Genomic DNA, 16,256 nt, shown 5'->3' with positions numbered 1-16,256 from the left:
TGCCCTGGTGTTTTGCAGAAAAACATTCCTTGGGGTGAGTCAGGCAGCCACAAGCATGAGTCTGCCTTAAGAACCGGGGGAATTAGCAAAAACCCAACTGCTTTTAGAGCCCGGTCATGCCTTTAAGTCTTTTCTCCTTTTGTGACATCGAAAAACTGCTTGAAAGCCGAGGCTGGAGAGTCGAGGCGCGCTCACCCCGCCGGGTTTGCTGGCGGGGGTTGTTTGCAATCTTGCCCTCCTCGCAGAAGAAAATCCGGGAGTTTGAGATAAGCCCCGGAGGCGGCGGCACGGGCTGTGCCCGTGCTGGTTGTGCACTGGCACGTCTGGGGTCTGTCTGCTTCGACACGTGGGAGCCTCTCACGCAAGATCTATGGAAAACCCGGGAAGGCAGCGAGGCGTTTAATTCACCTAATTGGATCTGCGTTCGGTTCAATAGCTGGAAATTGCTGCTATATTGAAATAATCGACTCAAATTCACACCTGTTGGCTGAGGATTTTTAGCTGACTGTAATTGCAGCAGAGCATGTACTGAGCGTGGATAGTTTGGGGGTTTAAAGAGACTCTACTACGCTCTGGTGCTTTAAAATTGTGCTCTAACTCAGCGGTTTATAGATGGGACGGGCTGAAGTTGGAGATTGCGGTGTTTTCCGAGGCTCTCCCTGCCGCCCTCAGCCTTCCCTCCCTTCGAAGGAAAGCCTTGGCAGCAAACCCAGCCCTGCAGCCACGGGGGGCTGAAGGCGTGTGTGAAGGGATCATTCCTGGGGTGTCCAGGGCAGGATGGGGGGACAGAGGTAGTGGTAGGGCTGCCTGGCATCTGCCTGCCCCTGTCCCCAGGGATCTCGTTGCCACTGATGTCGCCAGGACCACCCAGATCCATTCCAACACATCCACAGGGCATGGTCCCAGCCAGGCTTTTGGGGTGCTGGGGGAGCACAAGCCAGCAGCCTCCTGACAGCGGTTTAGCAGCGCTGGGAGAAGAACACCTGCACACGTGTACGAGGACAACCCTACACAAACAAGGGCCAAAAGGGCCCGCAGAGAGGGGACCGGAGGTGGAAAATGTAATTTTCAATGAGTAACACCTGGGGTTTTTAAAATAAACAATAAGTTATTAAGCCGATAACTCACTACTTTAAAAATAAAGCGCTGCTTTAGCCGCAGGATAGCTGTCGTTTTTAATAAGTAATATTTTAATAAGAAAAGAAAACAATACTAAACGTCCTCAGTGGGTGTCCCGGAGGTGGGGACCGGGACCCGGGGCGGAGCCGCCTCCGCGCCGCCCCCCGACCGCGGGCGCCTTTAAAGCGCGGGCGGAGCGGGCGCGGGCAGCGCTGGGGCAGGGCCGGTGAGCGCGGGGCCCGCGGGTTCGAGTCCCCCTGCGGGAGGCGGCCGGGGAGGGGAGCTGGGGTGGCTTCCTGTGGGCTGGGAGGTTGGTTTGTAAAATCCCCGCGGGGAGAGGGGCCCGGGGTGATGTGGCACTCACCTGTGCGCCCTCGCAGGGGCCGTCGCCATGTCGGTGTCGCACAGCTCCAGGCTGAACAAGCTGGTGCGGGAGCAGTACATGAGGCTGCCCCAGGATGGCAGGGTTCAGGTCACCTACGTCTGGATCGACGGCAGCGGCGAGGGAGTGCGCTGCAAGAGCAGGACCCTCGATAAGGAGCCCAAGAGCATCGAAGGTAACGCGGCTGCTCGTCCCTACGGGTGATGGGTGGTGTGGTGGAGGGCCCTGAGCATCACCTGGGAAAAGTTCTGGGGTGTTTCGGGTAGTGGGAGCTGGCACGGGCTCTCCTGGTTGCGTGGCACCAGTGATACCTGTTGCAGCTGTCTGGGGGGGTTGCCCCAAGCAGCAGGGTAAATATCCAACCTGCGTCCCTGCGGTTTGCCTCATCCGCTAATCTCTGCTATTAGTGCTGGGTGGGAAGGGGAGGATGAGTTCCTCGCCCCTTTCCACCCGGCAAACAGGCACGGAGACGTGTCGGCATCTGGGTGAGGGCTTGGCAGAGGGAGTGGAGTGGCTGGGACTGATCCTGCCCGTGCCTGATGGTGCTGGGGGATGAACACGCTGATGCTCAGGGAGCACCGATGGGCTCCGGGGATGGGCAAGAAAACCTTTGTGGCTGACATCCCATGGAACTCGATGCCCTTTGAGTGCTCCATCCTGGATCTGAGCCACCAGCACTTGGCAAAATTCGTATGTGGACCTTTTCCCAACCTCACTCCCACCTCCGTCCCCTTCCTGCCTCGCAGATGTTCCCGAGTGGAATTTCGATGGCTCCAGCACGGCACAGGCAGAGGGCTCCAACAGTGACATGTTCCTGGTGCCGGTCTGCATGTTCAGGGACCCTTTTTGCCTGGACCCCAACAAGTTAGTGCTCTGCGAAGTGCTGAAGTACAACAGGAAACCCGCAGGTGAGCACCCCCGAGGGTCATCCCCTTATTATTTAGGGTGTCGCCTCCCCCGGGGGCCGTTTGCTCGAGACCGCTGGCCCTGGGGCGCAGCTGAGCACCGAGCACTTGGCCCGAGGCTCCGAAATGCCAGCGCTGGTGGCTGTGGTTGCTTGCAGGAACCTGTTTTAGTGGCACAGGGCGAGGAGAGCAGCGAGACGTGGAGTTCATTGACAGCATTCTCCAAAGGCGTCTCCCGGCTCTTGAGCCCGAGATCGCCCAGCCCCGAGGGGAGCAGGGGCTGGAAATGCGGGGGTTTTAATGTGCCGGGGTTGTGATTGCTCTTCCCGCTGGTGGGAGGCTGCAGAAAAGGAAGGAGAAGATGCTGAGACGGCGTGTGCTGGCTCAGAGTGACCTTTTGCAAACAGCCCCAGAACGCGCGGCGCTCGGTGTTATCAGCCAGTCTGCAGTCGCAGGAGTCTGCAGTCCGTCTTGTCCCTCTGATAAAGTCCCAGACACAGGAAAAGGAGCCTGTTTGCAGGGACTCGCTGAGGGGCTCCCGGAGGGGTTATTTGCCGACAAATAACCGGATATTTGCCACTCGAGCAGGGCTGTGCGTCGCTGGGTGTGAGGGGGAGGAAGAAGGCGTCTGCGGGTGATGCAGCTCTGCCGGGAGAGCGGGGGCTGCGGGCAGGGATGGTGAAAGACCGGGCCGATTCCTCCTCCAGCAGCGTCCAGACGGGTGGGGGAAGTGTCTTCGTTGAGATTCCTGCCCGGCAGCTCCTCCACTGGAGGAGTTTGTAAAGAGATCCCCTGATCCTCGGGCCGCTGGGGCAGAGAGCTCAGCCCAGAGCCCTGATGGTGAGAGGGGTGCACCCTCCAGCCCCTCCCGTGCTGGCTTTCCATGGACCTTAAGATCTGTGTGGGCTCAGGGGAAGAAGCTGTCTTAGCCTTGCTCCCCATCTGCCACTGCTTCCTTCCAGCCCCATGCTCCACCGTAGCTGCTCTGGGATTTTATTGCAAGTTAAGGCAGACTGTGCAGCCTGGAGCCTGCCTGTCCCTGTCACAGCAGTTTTTAAGCCTTTTTTGCTGATGTCTTGGTCCAAGCTCTCATTCCCCTTGCCTGGCACGTTGTCCCATGTCTGGACAGTTTTCTGCTATCTGTGTTTTCCTGGCAAAGCCCCAGTTGCCTTGAGCACCTCAAAAGGCCAAGTCGGGGCCAGCCAGTCTGGATGCTAACCAAAACCATGGAATTGGAGAAAGATAAGGATAATTAAGATGAGACTGGTAGAAAAAGGATGGGGGTGAAGGTGTGATGGAAGTGCCTGTTCCCAGGTCTGCTGAATGCCTGTAGAATGGGGCTGGGGTAAGGCTCCTCAGTGAGTAAGAGGAGGAGGATGTTCATGGACCATCAGCAGTGGTTTGGGGCGCAGGGTGATTAAACCCTCTTGACCTGTGGCCTGATGCTCCAGTGATGGAGTAACTGCGAGGAGGAATTTGGTGAGCAGGAAGGGGATTCACTCATGATTTCCTTGAGGTTTTTGTGGGAAGCACTTGGCAGTGGTAGAGCATCAGTCTTGGGGTGGGATGGAGCAGAGTGTGGTGGGTGCTGGCTCACAGCACGGCTCTAACCCGGACCTCTCTGCTCCCAGAGACCAACCTGAGACACACGTGCAAGAAAGTCATGGACCTGGTGAAGGACAGCCACCCCTGGTTCGGGATGGAGCAGGAGTACACACTGCTGGGCATCAATGGCCACCCCTATGGCTGGCCTGACAACGGCTTTCCTGGCCCGCAGGGTAAGAGCTCTCCCTGCCCCAGCTCAGACTGTCCCCTGAGCTCCCACCCTGCTGCTTGTGGGGTGCTGGGTGGTGGCAGTTCCCCCATCCCCAGCCTCGGTGCAGCTTTGCCACGGGATGAGCCCAGGTAGGGGCTGTTTTTTCCCGGAGCACCTGGTGGCCCTGGCTCACGTGAGCCGCTCCCGCCGGACCCTGCTTGCACAAACAACTCAGCTGCACGACTTGTTTGGCAAGGGCTGGAGAACCGGGCTGGAAAAACCTCCTCCCCTTGGCTGTTGGGGAAAGGGCTTGGCATGGCGTGTTGTGCCCTCCTGCAGCAGCGAGGCAGCTCCTTAGCTCTCTACTGGGAGAGAGCCAGAGGTTTCCCAACCTTGGGATTCTTGTATGGACCAGCTGCTTGCAACACCTCCCTTCCCCCAGGCGGGGAGATCTTTGCCTGACCTGCTTGAATGAGGAAGATATCAAACCCCAGTGGATTGAATTTTCTAGCAGTGAACAATGCCAGCTGTTGTCACAACAATCTCGGACGCTTGATGTGCTCAGAGGGTGAGGGAGATGCCCCCGGGCAGACCAAACTTTCCTTATCTCGAGGCCACCTCCCATTTGATGTGTTACAAGCATTATTTAACTGCCCAGATAAGGCTGAGGTTTCGGAGATGAGCCACTCACACTGCTAGTCCTGGAGCTGGGGTCGGTGGCTTGATGTCCTGTGGAGAGAAACATCATTTTAATTCCCACAAATCCTTTGCCCATGGCAGCAGGTATCTGGGAGTGTGGGATTATGCTACAATGCTGTTGTTGCTCCCCGAAATTTTCCTTGAGTGATGACTCCTTGTTCTTTCCAGGCCCCTATTACTGCGGGGTTGGAGCAGATAAGGTGTACGGGCGTGACATCGTGGAGTCTCACTACAAGGCTTGTCTCTATGCGGGGGTGAAGATCTGTGGCACCAATGCCGAGGTGATGCCCTCCCAGGTAGGTGTGGATGGCCTCAGGCAGCCCGTTCCCAGTGATGGATATGAGTTATGTGAGGCTGGAATAACCCAGCAACTCTCAGCTAATCTGGAACGCCAAATCCTCACATCAGTTTTGCTTAGGTGGGATTTGCATTGCTGGAATGGAAATGTGCATTTGATTTTCTCCTAACTCAGCCCGAGCTCCTTGCACAGCTCAGCCGGAGCAGAGCTGGGAGCTGCCCTGCAGGAGCTGGGATGTGGGGGACAGCAGGAGCTGGGACAGGCTGCAGGAACACCATGTGGAGTGACAGGGTCTGAGCCTGGAACCGGGAAGCTCGGGTGGGACATGGCCTTGGGAAGCAGTTGGGAGGATTTGGGTTTATCTGGGAGAGCAGCAGGAGCCCCTGATTGCATTAGGCAGGTGATCAGACTGACCGACTGCGGGTTGCTGACTCTCCTGCTGCTGATGTGGCAGTGATAAGCAGGGGCTTATCAGCAGTGGAGCCGAGGCAGGACTTTTACCATCCCGCTGTTTGCCCCAAATTCTTAAGGGTCCTTCTTGGCTGCCTTCGGCATCCTGGGCTCAGGCTCTCCGGTGCCAGCAGCCATAAAGACGTCACCCTGCTCTTAGTCACCGTGGGTGGTGCAACCCTGGCTCCAGCCGGGCAGGGAGCAGCCCTGGGAAGGACTAACAGGCTCCGTGGTAATCCTGTGCCCTGTTTGCAGTGTGGGCTGGGGGGGTCCTGCTCACAGCAGCTCCAGCCTCAGTCAGACGTGGTGTTTATTTAGCTTTGTTTTGATTTAAAACCCCTCTGATTTGCTCTACATAGTGATGAGCAGTTTATTCCCGTTTTCTTGGTGATTTTTTTTTTGCATGCTAAAGTTGTCCTGTTGCTTGACTCAAAGCTCCCCATCCTTGTTGCTAATCCCAGGGGTAGCAGGTAGCATTCACCCACAGCCCAGGCTGGGAGTGGCAGGGATGTGGTGGCTGGGGAGGCACCTACCTGTCCCATCCTTACCTGTGCATCTGCTTGCCCCCTTCCAGTGGGAATTCCAGGTGGGCCCATGTGAGGGCATTGAGATGGGAGATCACCTCTGGATGGCTCGGTTCATCCTCCACCGTGTCTGCGAGGACTTCGGGGTTGTGGCCACTCTGGACCCCAAACCGATGACCGGCAACTGGAACGGTGCCGGGTGTCACACCAACTACAGCACCGAGGAGATGCGGAGAGAGGGGGGTCTCAAGTGAGTCTGGGGGGGTCTCAAGGGACTCCAGTGAGTCTTTGGGGGCTCCCTGGGATGTACCTGGGAGGTTGGGGGTGTCCTGAGCCATATGGATGCGTGTCCCTGCCTGTGTGGCTGCACCAGGCAGGGTTGTGGCTGTCCCAGCTCATTATTTTAAGAGCAGCTGATCATATGAGGGTGTCCCCTGGGCTGTCCTTGCCCCCTGCACAGGAGGAGGGGGTGACACCCCCCAAACGGACCTGCTGAAGCCCCTGTGCTCTCCTCTCCCACAGACACATCGAGGCTGCCATCGAGAAGCTGAGCAAGCGGCACGATTACCACATCTGCGTGTACGACCCTCGGGGTGGCAGGGACAACTCCCGGCGCCTCACCGGCCACCACGAGACCTCCAACATCTTCGAGTTCTCGGCCGGCGTGGCCAACCGAGGCGCCAGCATCCGCATCCCGCGCCAGGTGGGCCAGGATGGCTACGGCTACTTCGAGGACCGGCGGCCGGCGGCCAACTGCGACCCCTACGCTGTCACCGAGGCCATCATGAGGACAACGGTGCTCAACGAGACCGGCGTGGAGACCAAGGACTACGCTGAGCACTGAGGCCGCGGGGTGGGTGGAGGTTCTCGTGCCTGCAGTAGCTTCTCACGTGGGATTTGTGCCTGTGCCGTGTCCTCGGCTGCGAGCTCAGACTCTTTAGGAACCTCGCTTCTGGTCTTGTGAAACGTCGCCTTAGAAATAATGTATTTTATAGCAAGAGGGAGGGGCCCAACCTATTTTCTCAACCACTGTTTTTTTTCTGGTTCCTGGTTTTAGGTCGTGAGGTTTTTTTTTTTTTAAAAAAAAAAAACTTGGATTGAGTTTTTTTTTTCCCCAATGGACTTTGCACTGTGATGTACATAGATCCCAACGTGGATGCTGCAGCTGCTGCTGTTTGCACCTGTGGAGGGTGGGTGCCTTTTTTCCCATATCTCTGTTGCAAGGAAATTATAATAAATAATTTTCCTGGCTGCATGGCAGCTGGGTTATGCTGTGATAAGTGCGTATTTCTGTAGCTCCTAGAGCTCTGTGGAGGTTTTAATTTGGGTGGTGCTGGTGGGTTGCAGCTACTGAGCAGCCTGGGCAGGAGCTGGAGGAGCAGAGATGCCTGGAAGATCCTTGAGGCAGGTGCCTGGAGCTGCCTTGCCTCATTTTCTGGATCAGAGGCCATTTCCTTCCATCGTGATCCCAAAGGCAAACAGAGCAGTGTGGGCTGAGCAAACAGTGGCTGGGGCAGCAGCTGGTGGGCATTTACACAGGGTGTGTGCTGCTGAGTCAGCACAGCCAGCCCGGTCCTGGGCACAGTCAGCACAGCCCTCCCCTCTGGGGACACCTTTGGGTGCTGGAGGGGACCCTGGGGATATCCCCCCTGCTGCCTTGGTGAACCACAGGGTCACAGTGCAGCTCCTTGGGTTGGAGTCTCTTCATAAGGTGGAAGACATAGATTTATTTATAGAATCACAGAAAGGTTTGTAAGGGACCTAAAAGCCCCTCCAGTTCCACCCCCTGCCCTGGGCAGGGACACCTTCCAATATCCCAGGCTGCTCCAGGCCCTGTCCCAGCTGGCCTTGGGCACTGCCAGGGATCCAGGGACAGCCACAGCTGCTCTGGGCACCCTGTGCCAGGGCCTCCCCACCCTCACAGGGAAGGATTTCTTCCTAATACTTATCTAAACCCACTCTCCTTCCGTTTGAAGCCATTCACCCCCACCCTATCAAATTCTTGTAGTAAAACCCTGAGGAAGGGCATTTCCATGCAGATGGGATGTTAGCAGCAGCTCCAGTCCCCAGACCCTTGGGTCCCTCCACAATGCAGCTGTGGGGTGATGGACACAAGCACGGGGGCCATCCCTGTAACCCCAGGGGCATCTCAGACAGGGCAGGGCTCTGGGCCTGACCTGCAGGATGTGACCCAGCTGCAGTCACCAACAGAGAGTCACTGTAGGTGAGAGGAAGCAGCAGCGTGGACAGAGGACATCGTGTCCACCCCAGTGCAGTCATGTGGATTTTCAAACTGGTTTTATGTTTATCCTTGAATCTGACACAGGTGACAAGCTGGACTGGAAGGAAGCCTCTGAGTCCCTCCTGCAGGGCACAGTGCTGCCTTTGACCCAGGGAATAAGGGCCATGGGAACTGGGAGAAGCCCCAGACCACAAGTAGCCAGTGCCTCTGAGCTGTTCAAGAATAAATATAACCCAGTCCCCACCCTAAAAAGGAAAGATTTTCCTTCCAGAAGTTGCTGTTTAGGATGTTTAGCGTTTTTCATCAAAGCCACAAGCCTGTCTTGTTTTCCTCTCATTTCTATGAAATGTCTCTAATGGGTAATTTGAGCACTGGGACAATGACTGATGGATGCAGCTGGAAAATCAATAAAGAGCTAAATCTGGAGTGGGGTGACTCCTGTTTGTTTCCCTGGCTGTAGCAGTGGCTGAAGTACTTCAGCTTTCATCACACTGTGCTGTACAGACACTGTCAAATTTGGGAATCATGCGAGTTCACATTCCCAACATGGAAACATCTGCAGCTGGACACAGCATCATGGAACATCCAAACTCTGGGTCTCACCCTGTGGTTCCCCTGTAGCCAAGCACCATCCTCTCCAGGATGGGGTAGTGAGGCTCCAGGGAGCTCCCCCAAAGCCACTTCTGGGGCTTTCCTCTGAGCTGGGATCAGTCCTGTCCCCCCGTGCCAGGAGCCACTGTGTGCTTGGAGGCATTCATGCTGTCCTCTGCCAAAACACAGATCTTTTCACTGGTACTTTTTGAGGTTAAACTGGGCCAGAAAACACATGTCAGGGTTTTGGTTTTTTCCTAAAGTAGAAGTGACTCCCACCCACAGAGCCACAGCACAGGGGAAACAAGGACAACGACACATTCCCACAAGAGCTTTTCCAATAGTTTTGCTGTGTTTGCGTATGTTGGAGGTGGATTTTTGGGTTCAGCGAGGTGCTGGGGATGGAGTCAGCCATCAGGCTGAGATCTGAGGCTGTGGCAGGGGTTATGGTGTCCCCATCCTTATCCAAGGGTTGGACAATGCTGGGAGGAGATGCAGCCAACATCACCTGGTGCTTTGTGCTGGACTGTGATGAGTGGAAACGGTGCTGGGGTCCCAGCTGGGATCCAACCTGGAATGGGGCTGCTCAGGCTGGGTCACTGTTATCCAGGAATGTCCTGGGTGGATGGGTCACTGTTATCCAGGAATGTCCTGGGTGGATGGGTCACTGTTATCCAGAGCGTTCCCAGAGGAGGATCCCTGGGTGGCTGGGTCGGTGTCACCCAGAGCATTCCCAGAGGAGGATCCCTGGGTGGCTGGGTCGGTGTCACCCAGAGCATTCCCAGGAACATCCTGCATGTCCTGGCAGTGATACCCACAGCATTCCCAGGAGCATCGTGGGTGGATGGGTCGGTGTCACCCAGAGCATTCCCAAAGGAGGATCCCTGGGTGGATGGGTCAGTGTTATCCAAAGCATTCCCCAGGAGCAGCCTGAGGTGGCTGGGTCGGTGACACCCAGAGCATTCCCAGTGGAGCATCCCACGATGTCACGGTGTCACCCGGAGCATTCCCAGGAGCATCCCGAGTGTCCCGGCGGTGTCACCAAGAGCATTCCCAGGAGCATCCCGCGTGTCCCGGCGGTGTCACCCGGAGCACTCCCAGGAGCATCCCGCGTGTCCCGGCGGTGTCACCGGCGGGCCCGGGGGTGACAGGGACATTTGGGGGGCTGGTGCCCTCTGCAGGCGCGGACAGGGATGGCAGGGAGCAGCGCCCAGTTTGTGCTGGGAAAATCCTCTTGGATCATCGGGCCCCGCCAAGGCCACCACTAACCCATGTCCCAGCTCCCCATGTCCCCACATCCACACGGATTTTAAAACCCTCCGGGACTGTGACTCCGCCGCTGTCTTGGGCAGGGCTGGACAATCCTTTTGGTGAGGGAATTTTCCCGAATATCCAACCTAAACCTCCCCTGGCGTGACTTGGTGCTGTTTCCTGTCATTCTTGTTATCTGGGAGAAGAGACTGACCCCTGCGTTGCTCCCCACTCCTTTCAGATGGCTGTAAAAGGCGCTGTCTAAACCATGGATCCCTGCCTCACATATTTTTACTCTAATAAAGGTATTTGATAGCCAGAAATCCAGCAGCTGCCATAATGCCAAGAGAAGTGACTATAACTAACAGTCAATCTGCTCCCAGATTTGATTTGCCTTTCTTGCACCCTTACAAAAGTACAGTGAAATACTAGGAGGTGAAGGAAAATAAATCTGCTTAATGCACTCCAAATCATTTCATGTTTCTGTAAAGCAAAATTCAAGTTAGATGGGAGGAGATTGCAACAGAACCTTTGCCTGCATGGATCAGAACTGTCAGCAATACTTTTAGGGAGAAAAGCACCACATCAAACCAAAACATCAAGCTCCTTTGGTTTAGGCTCTGACCATGCCCACCTGCCCCCAGGACCACCCTCACCAGTGGGGCAGATATAAATCTTCTATTCCCACACAAGCCCTCACAGATAGCGGCAAATAAAAACCTTGTGTGGCTTTTGTTTAATCTGTGTATCCATTCCCCATCCCAGCCCTGGGCCGGAGGAACAGAGCTGGGTGCTGCTGGGGGACACGTTACCCCTCAGGCTGAGCTGGCCCCAGGGCTGTGACCCAGCACATGGATAAGAGACTCCGAGATGTGGCTCCAGGGGGTGACCAAGCTGGGACACATCCTCATCTCCTCATCCAGGCATCCCCTTCCTTCACCAAGCACCCCAGGAAGGTGCTGCAGAGGCTGCGCAGGGTGGGTGAACACCGTGGCCATCCCATGCCAGGGAGCAACAGCACAAGGGTTTGCACATTTCTCCCTTTTCAAGTCTCTTTTTACCACTATAAACTCCATTACTTTGAATGTAGACAAAGCCTTCAGGATTTATTTTTTTTCCAAGCCAGTTATAAAAAGGACATTGGAATTACAGTTCCAGTGCTAACAATAGCATTACTCAAAGCTGCTGCCCAGCAGTGGGGAGCTCTGCATAGAATAAAGACCTAAACTAAAATGTCAATAATAACTCCTTTTTTTTCTCTCCCTGTCTTCCAGCCCACACCATCTGCTTGGGTCCCTCTATCTTAATGAGCATTAAGATGGTTTCAAATTAGATCTACAGAAAATTGAATTTTTTTCCCTCAGAAGCTTAGTCTGGCCTTTAAAGGCCACTGATGATATTTTGGTTTTGTGTAAGAGCATCTTTGATCTCAGCTCACAGAGAGACACGGCTCATTACCAGCAATTTATTGCTGTTAAAATGTGAGTGGAGAGGGACAAACACCATGGAGAGAGAGTCAGAGAGAGCTTTGGTTGGGGGTCCTTGGCCCCAGACCCCACTAGCCCGATGTGGCTCTCCTGGCCCGAGCCTGGCCCCCAGGCTGGTGCTGGGTTTGCAGCCAGCTGCTCTCAGCTTGGTTTTGTCCCCAAAATTGTGGGATGAAAAAATCCCCATGAGCCAGACCTGAATTCCAGGTGGCCTGTCTGGGGAGTCCTCAGGGACACTCAGAGTGACAGCAGTGACCTGACAATGCACAATTGTTTTTCTTGTATTGCTTCTGCTGCATCCCTCTCCACATCTGAGCTGGCACTCGCTCCCAGGGGCTCTGGAAGGGGTCAGGCTGCCTGCGACCTGCTGCTCCCTCACTGCTGGGAAGATGCAGCAATCAGACTTTCCAGGAAAGCCTGTTACCATGGCAGGGCCTGCCTGCTGCTGCTGCTGCTAAAAAAAAAAAAAATTGAATCTAGATGGTGCAAAACTGAGCAATCCTGAGCGCTGCAGTGCCCTGGGGCAGCACTCACCGTTTTTGTATGGCACAAATGGCCTCAGGGTGAGCAGTCTGGGTTAAGGTGGGGCTTGTACCTGGGTGTAAGAGGAGCCACCAGGCCTGTCCTCCTGCTCCTGGGAGAGAAGGTAGCAGAGGTTGTGACAGTGCAGAGAAGCCCAGCCCCTGGCCCTGCTTGTCTCAGTCACACTGGGATGGGCAGAGTCCCCGTGAGGTCACAGCAGCACTTGGTCATTGGCTTGAGAAAGTTCTGTAGAAAACACTGCTTCCCCAGATGTTCCTAGAGCAACCTCATCAAAAGAGTCCTTAATGACCTGCAGCAGCTCCCTCTGCTCACCCAGCACCCTCCTGAGCCCTCAGTCCTACTGATGGGGGAACAGGGCCAGGAAAGCCAACACAAGCACCCACGGGCTGCAGGCTGAGAGCTGCATGGCTGTCAGGCATTAATGACCATCACCAGCCTCACCTGCATCCCAGCCCATGGGCTCTGAGATGTTTATTTAAGCTCTGCCAGAACCATCACTGCCTGTTGGGGTTTTACTGAGGAGTGTTGGTCACCCAGCCCTTAACCCATGGACTGCAGAGTTGCCAAAATATCCTCAGGCTGTGTCTTGCCCTAACCTCCCTCACCAAGCCTCATCCTGACCTGCAGGTTGATTCTTCTGGCTTGATTTCAGACCTGCCTTATTGTAGGGAGCTTTCCTGATGATCAGGATGAACATTTCTACCTTCCCTGGATGTGTTCCTTAGGAACAGAGGGAAAGGCCTTGGCTGGTGAGACTCTGCCCTGTAGCTGAGGGATCTCTTCTGACTTTCTGGACCTCTGGGAGCACCTGACCCCTGCTGTGCCCTGATGGGTGGGAGAGGGGGGTTGTACAAAGACCTACAGGAGAAAATCAAGTGTTGGGTGTGGGGAATTCAATTTCTTCCACAATCCTTACTTCCTGCAGCTGCTGAGGAGCAATGCCAGTGGTGGGATGTGCAGAGGATGATGAGGTGCAATTGCCATAATGCCTTCATGCTGTTTGCAGCTTCTGCAGGTGCTTGGGTTCCAGCAAGGAAGGCCAGCAGTGAAATTATATCAGGAGAACTGCCCAAGAGAAGGAGGGAGAAGGACTGTAGCTCCAGGCAGGTGTCTGGTGGAGAGATGATTCACACCCAAATGAAGCTCTGTCTCCTGGTATTCATAGATAAAGTAACTTCTCCTGGTGCTGCTCTAGCCTGGTAACTGTAATAACACAAATTGAATGCATTTGTTGGCTTTGACTCCCATCAGGGCAGGTGTTTTCAGTGTCTGAAATATCAATGCAAGGCAGGTTTTAAAAGGGCTCTGTAAAAATAGCTGTAATAGGGCTGCGATCGTGATATTTGCCCATGGCAGGAGTGTGCAAAGGTGGTGGGTGCTGTTGGGAAACAGCTGTTAGTAGAAGAACAGGTTTAATTCTAAATTATCTTCAGCTCCCAGCATAAAGGGAAGGTGGGAAATATAGCTGTGATATTGTAGTTCAGGGGAAGTAAAATTTGACAGATTTGGCAGTAGCTGATCTATAAGGAAACTCCAGCCCTGAGAGAGAAAATCAGTGCAGGGAGATGTAGCTGGAGTGAGCTCCATGGAGATGGACCCCCACTGTGTCTGGGATGTTTTCACCTCACCCATGTGTTCTCAGGGAGCTGAAGCATGCTGTTAACAGTTATCCTGGATGTATTAATTCAGGCATACCAAGTTCTTTCCCCTCTTTGTCCTCAGACCAAGGTCCCAAGGTTTATTAACCAGCTCTGCAGTGCTCAGCATATGTTTTCTCACTGCTACAAATTTGGGCAAGGGAAAAGCTGTTTGGGTCTTGTACATCCCTCATTGCTGCTCTGTCCTCCTTTGCTTTCTGACTCATGCTGTTGGAACAAGCTGACCTGCTCTTGGCTTTCAGTTTAATGGATGAACCTCTCAGATGTCTGTATGTGGTCTCCAAGGCTCTGCCCTCCTGGCTGAACCCACTGGGTGTTGCTCTGCCTCCTTCTGCCAGGCTGCACCCTTGTAGCTCCTCTGGGTGTTGGAGGCTCTTACTGTTGTCCCTGATATGCTGCTTGACTCAGGTCTTTGGGATTTTGTGTCAGTCCCTGGGGCAGCACAGTGACTTCAGGTCCCAGTGTCCCAGTGGGAAAACTGGGTGGTGGTACCTTGGCAGGTGTCCCTAGAGAGGCACTGTGGGGGGAGTGGACAGGGATGTGTAGAGGCTTATCTTGCTCTGCTCCCACCAGTGTGGGAGCTGCCAGGGTACTGAGGATGCTCTGATGGCTCTTTCCATTGCTGTCCCCATGGTGACAAGTGCTGGCTGCCTCCCCAGGGCAGTTTTACCCCCAGGTCCAGCTCTGGGCCACATCAAAATCACCTGCATTTCACCACCCTGCACCCCCAATGGACCTGTGAAGGTGGGATGAGCAGTTTTCCTCCATGCACAGAGCTGGGGGTTGCTGGCAGGAGCAGCGTCCAAGGGGCTGCTGCTGGAACCTGTCACGAGCTGCTCCATCCTCTGAGGACATTGTGTTTATTTTGGCAATTGGCCCAGTACAGGGGCCACAAAGCAAGCGGCTGCATAGGTGTCATTGCTGCCTGGTCACTGGGTGAGAACACACTGTAGAGCTCCCCTCAGCTGCTGTACCTGCCACCAGCTCGGCTGGGGGTTCTGGCATGGGCAGGGGCTCACCTCAGGTGAGCATCACCGTGCCAGGGTGTGGATGGGGATGGCATTGCTCCTGTCCTGGCAGTGGAAGATGTTTTAGTGCTGCCTCCTGCTCTGGCCAGGGCAGGTTTGTCAGGTGTGACTCACCTGCCGCGTGATGGCTCTGGCCGCTCTGGAGCGGTGACCTTTGAGTCTGGCGTATTAGCTCATGGAAACCCAAATAATGACTTGGCAAAGGGAAACACCTGGTGAGGGACAATCCCCGGGCAGCCGAGGTGAGCAGCAAGGTGCAGTAGGAGGGAACACCTCTGCTCCCCCAGCTTTTCCCTCAGCATCCCCCTCTGATGCAGCCAGCCAGCAAACTCCTTTGGAAAGCATTACTTCACAAAGAGAAATGTGCCGTGGCTGACGGTGCCCTCGGGCAGAGCCAGAGCGCTGCTTCAGCAGCAGCTTGGGCTGAGGCATTAACTCCTTCCCCTGCACGCCTGGCTCGGGGTGGTTTTCTGGTCCTTGTGTCAGCACTGCTGGGGTGCCATCGTGTCCCTTACCCAGGCCCTGGGTGATGGGAAGGGCTCTGTATGTAGCCTTACACTACGAAGGGGTGGTTTTGTTTGGAAGGGGACCCTTGGCTGTCACCAGGTATTGGTTGGGCTGTTCACTCCATTGGAGACGCTCTCATCAGCAAGTGGAGAGGGGTCCGTGTCACCCTGGCCCTTGCTCCTCTGGGTACATCTGTTCCTGCACCAAGCCATGGTTTGGCTCAGACATCCTGCTCCAGGATGTGCCACGAGGCTGCTCTCTGCATTCCTGCAGCAGCAGCTGCTGGACATGTTTCTCCATGCTGGAGATTGCTGTATTTTGCTCTGGACACGTGGAATGACTGGTGAGGAGCAGGAAAATGAAGTAGTGTTTTTCTCAGCAATCGGGCAAGGAGATGTGAGCTGAGACAGGGAGTGGGATTGTCTATGAGCTGTCACAAGCAATCAGGTGTGGGAGAGGAGGAGGGGTCTTTGTGGGTACCCTGCATCCCAGGGGTCTCCAGCTGTATCACTGGTGTGACCCTTGGTGTACCATCTCCTGTGCCCAGACACCTCCTCCTGGGTTGTGTGGAAAGTTGAGGGATTTCTGAGGGATTTCTTGGTGACTTTTGTCCCTGGCACGTAGGTCCAGGGCCCTTCCACAGCTTTTTATCAGCTAGAATTGGGACATCTGGGCTGCTTGAGTAAATTAATCCTAGCAGGGGGCTGCTGAGCCATACAGAGATCCAATCCTCTGGCTGGCAGTGGTGGTGGTCTCATGTCACCAATTGTTGTCACTGGCTCTCTGTCATAGGCTGTCTCCCCTACAGCCAACAAT

General features: G+C 55.1%; 1 protein-coding gene across 1 annotated transcript; it reads left to right on the top strand.

Annotated features, from left to right (window-relative positions):
* Nucleotides 1–1,262: 1,262 nt before the first annotated feature.
* Nucleotides 1,263–7,410, top strand: LOC106855972 (glutamine synthetase). The gene is made up of 7 exons (XM_088177511.1): nucleotides 1,263–1,345; nucleotides 1,500–1,676; nucleotides 2,248–2,409; nucleotides 4,038–4,184; nucleotides 5,030–5,157; nucleotides 6,184–6,383; nucleotides 6,656–7,410. Exons 2-7 carry the CDS (start codon nucleotides 1,511–1,513, stop codon nucleotides 6,975–6,977), a joined length of 1,125 nt encoding a protein of 374 aa, XP_088033637.1. The 5' UTR covers nucleotides 1,263–1,345; nucleotides 1,500–1,510; the 3' UTR covers nucleotides 6,978–7,410.
* The last annotated feature ends 8,846 nt before the right edge of the window (nucleotides 7,411–16,256 follow it).

The sequence above is a fragment of the Sturnus vulgaris genome, chromosome 22, assembly GCF_052056855.1.
Source record: "Sturnus vulgaris isolate bStuVul1 chromosome 22, bStuVul1.hap1, whole genome shotgun sequence".
NCBI lineage: Eukaryota > Metazoa > Chordata > Aves > Passeriformes > Sturnidae > Sturnus > Sturnus vulgaris.
The sequence above is the reverse complement of the archived record's forward strand: the minus strand, read 5'-3'. Positions and strand labels throughout refer to the sequence as shown.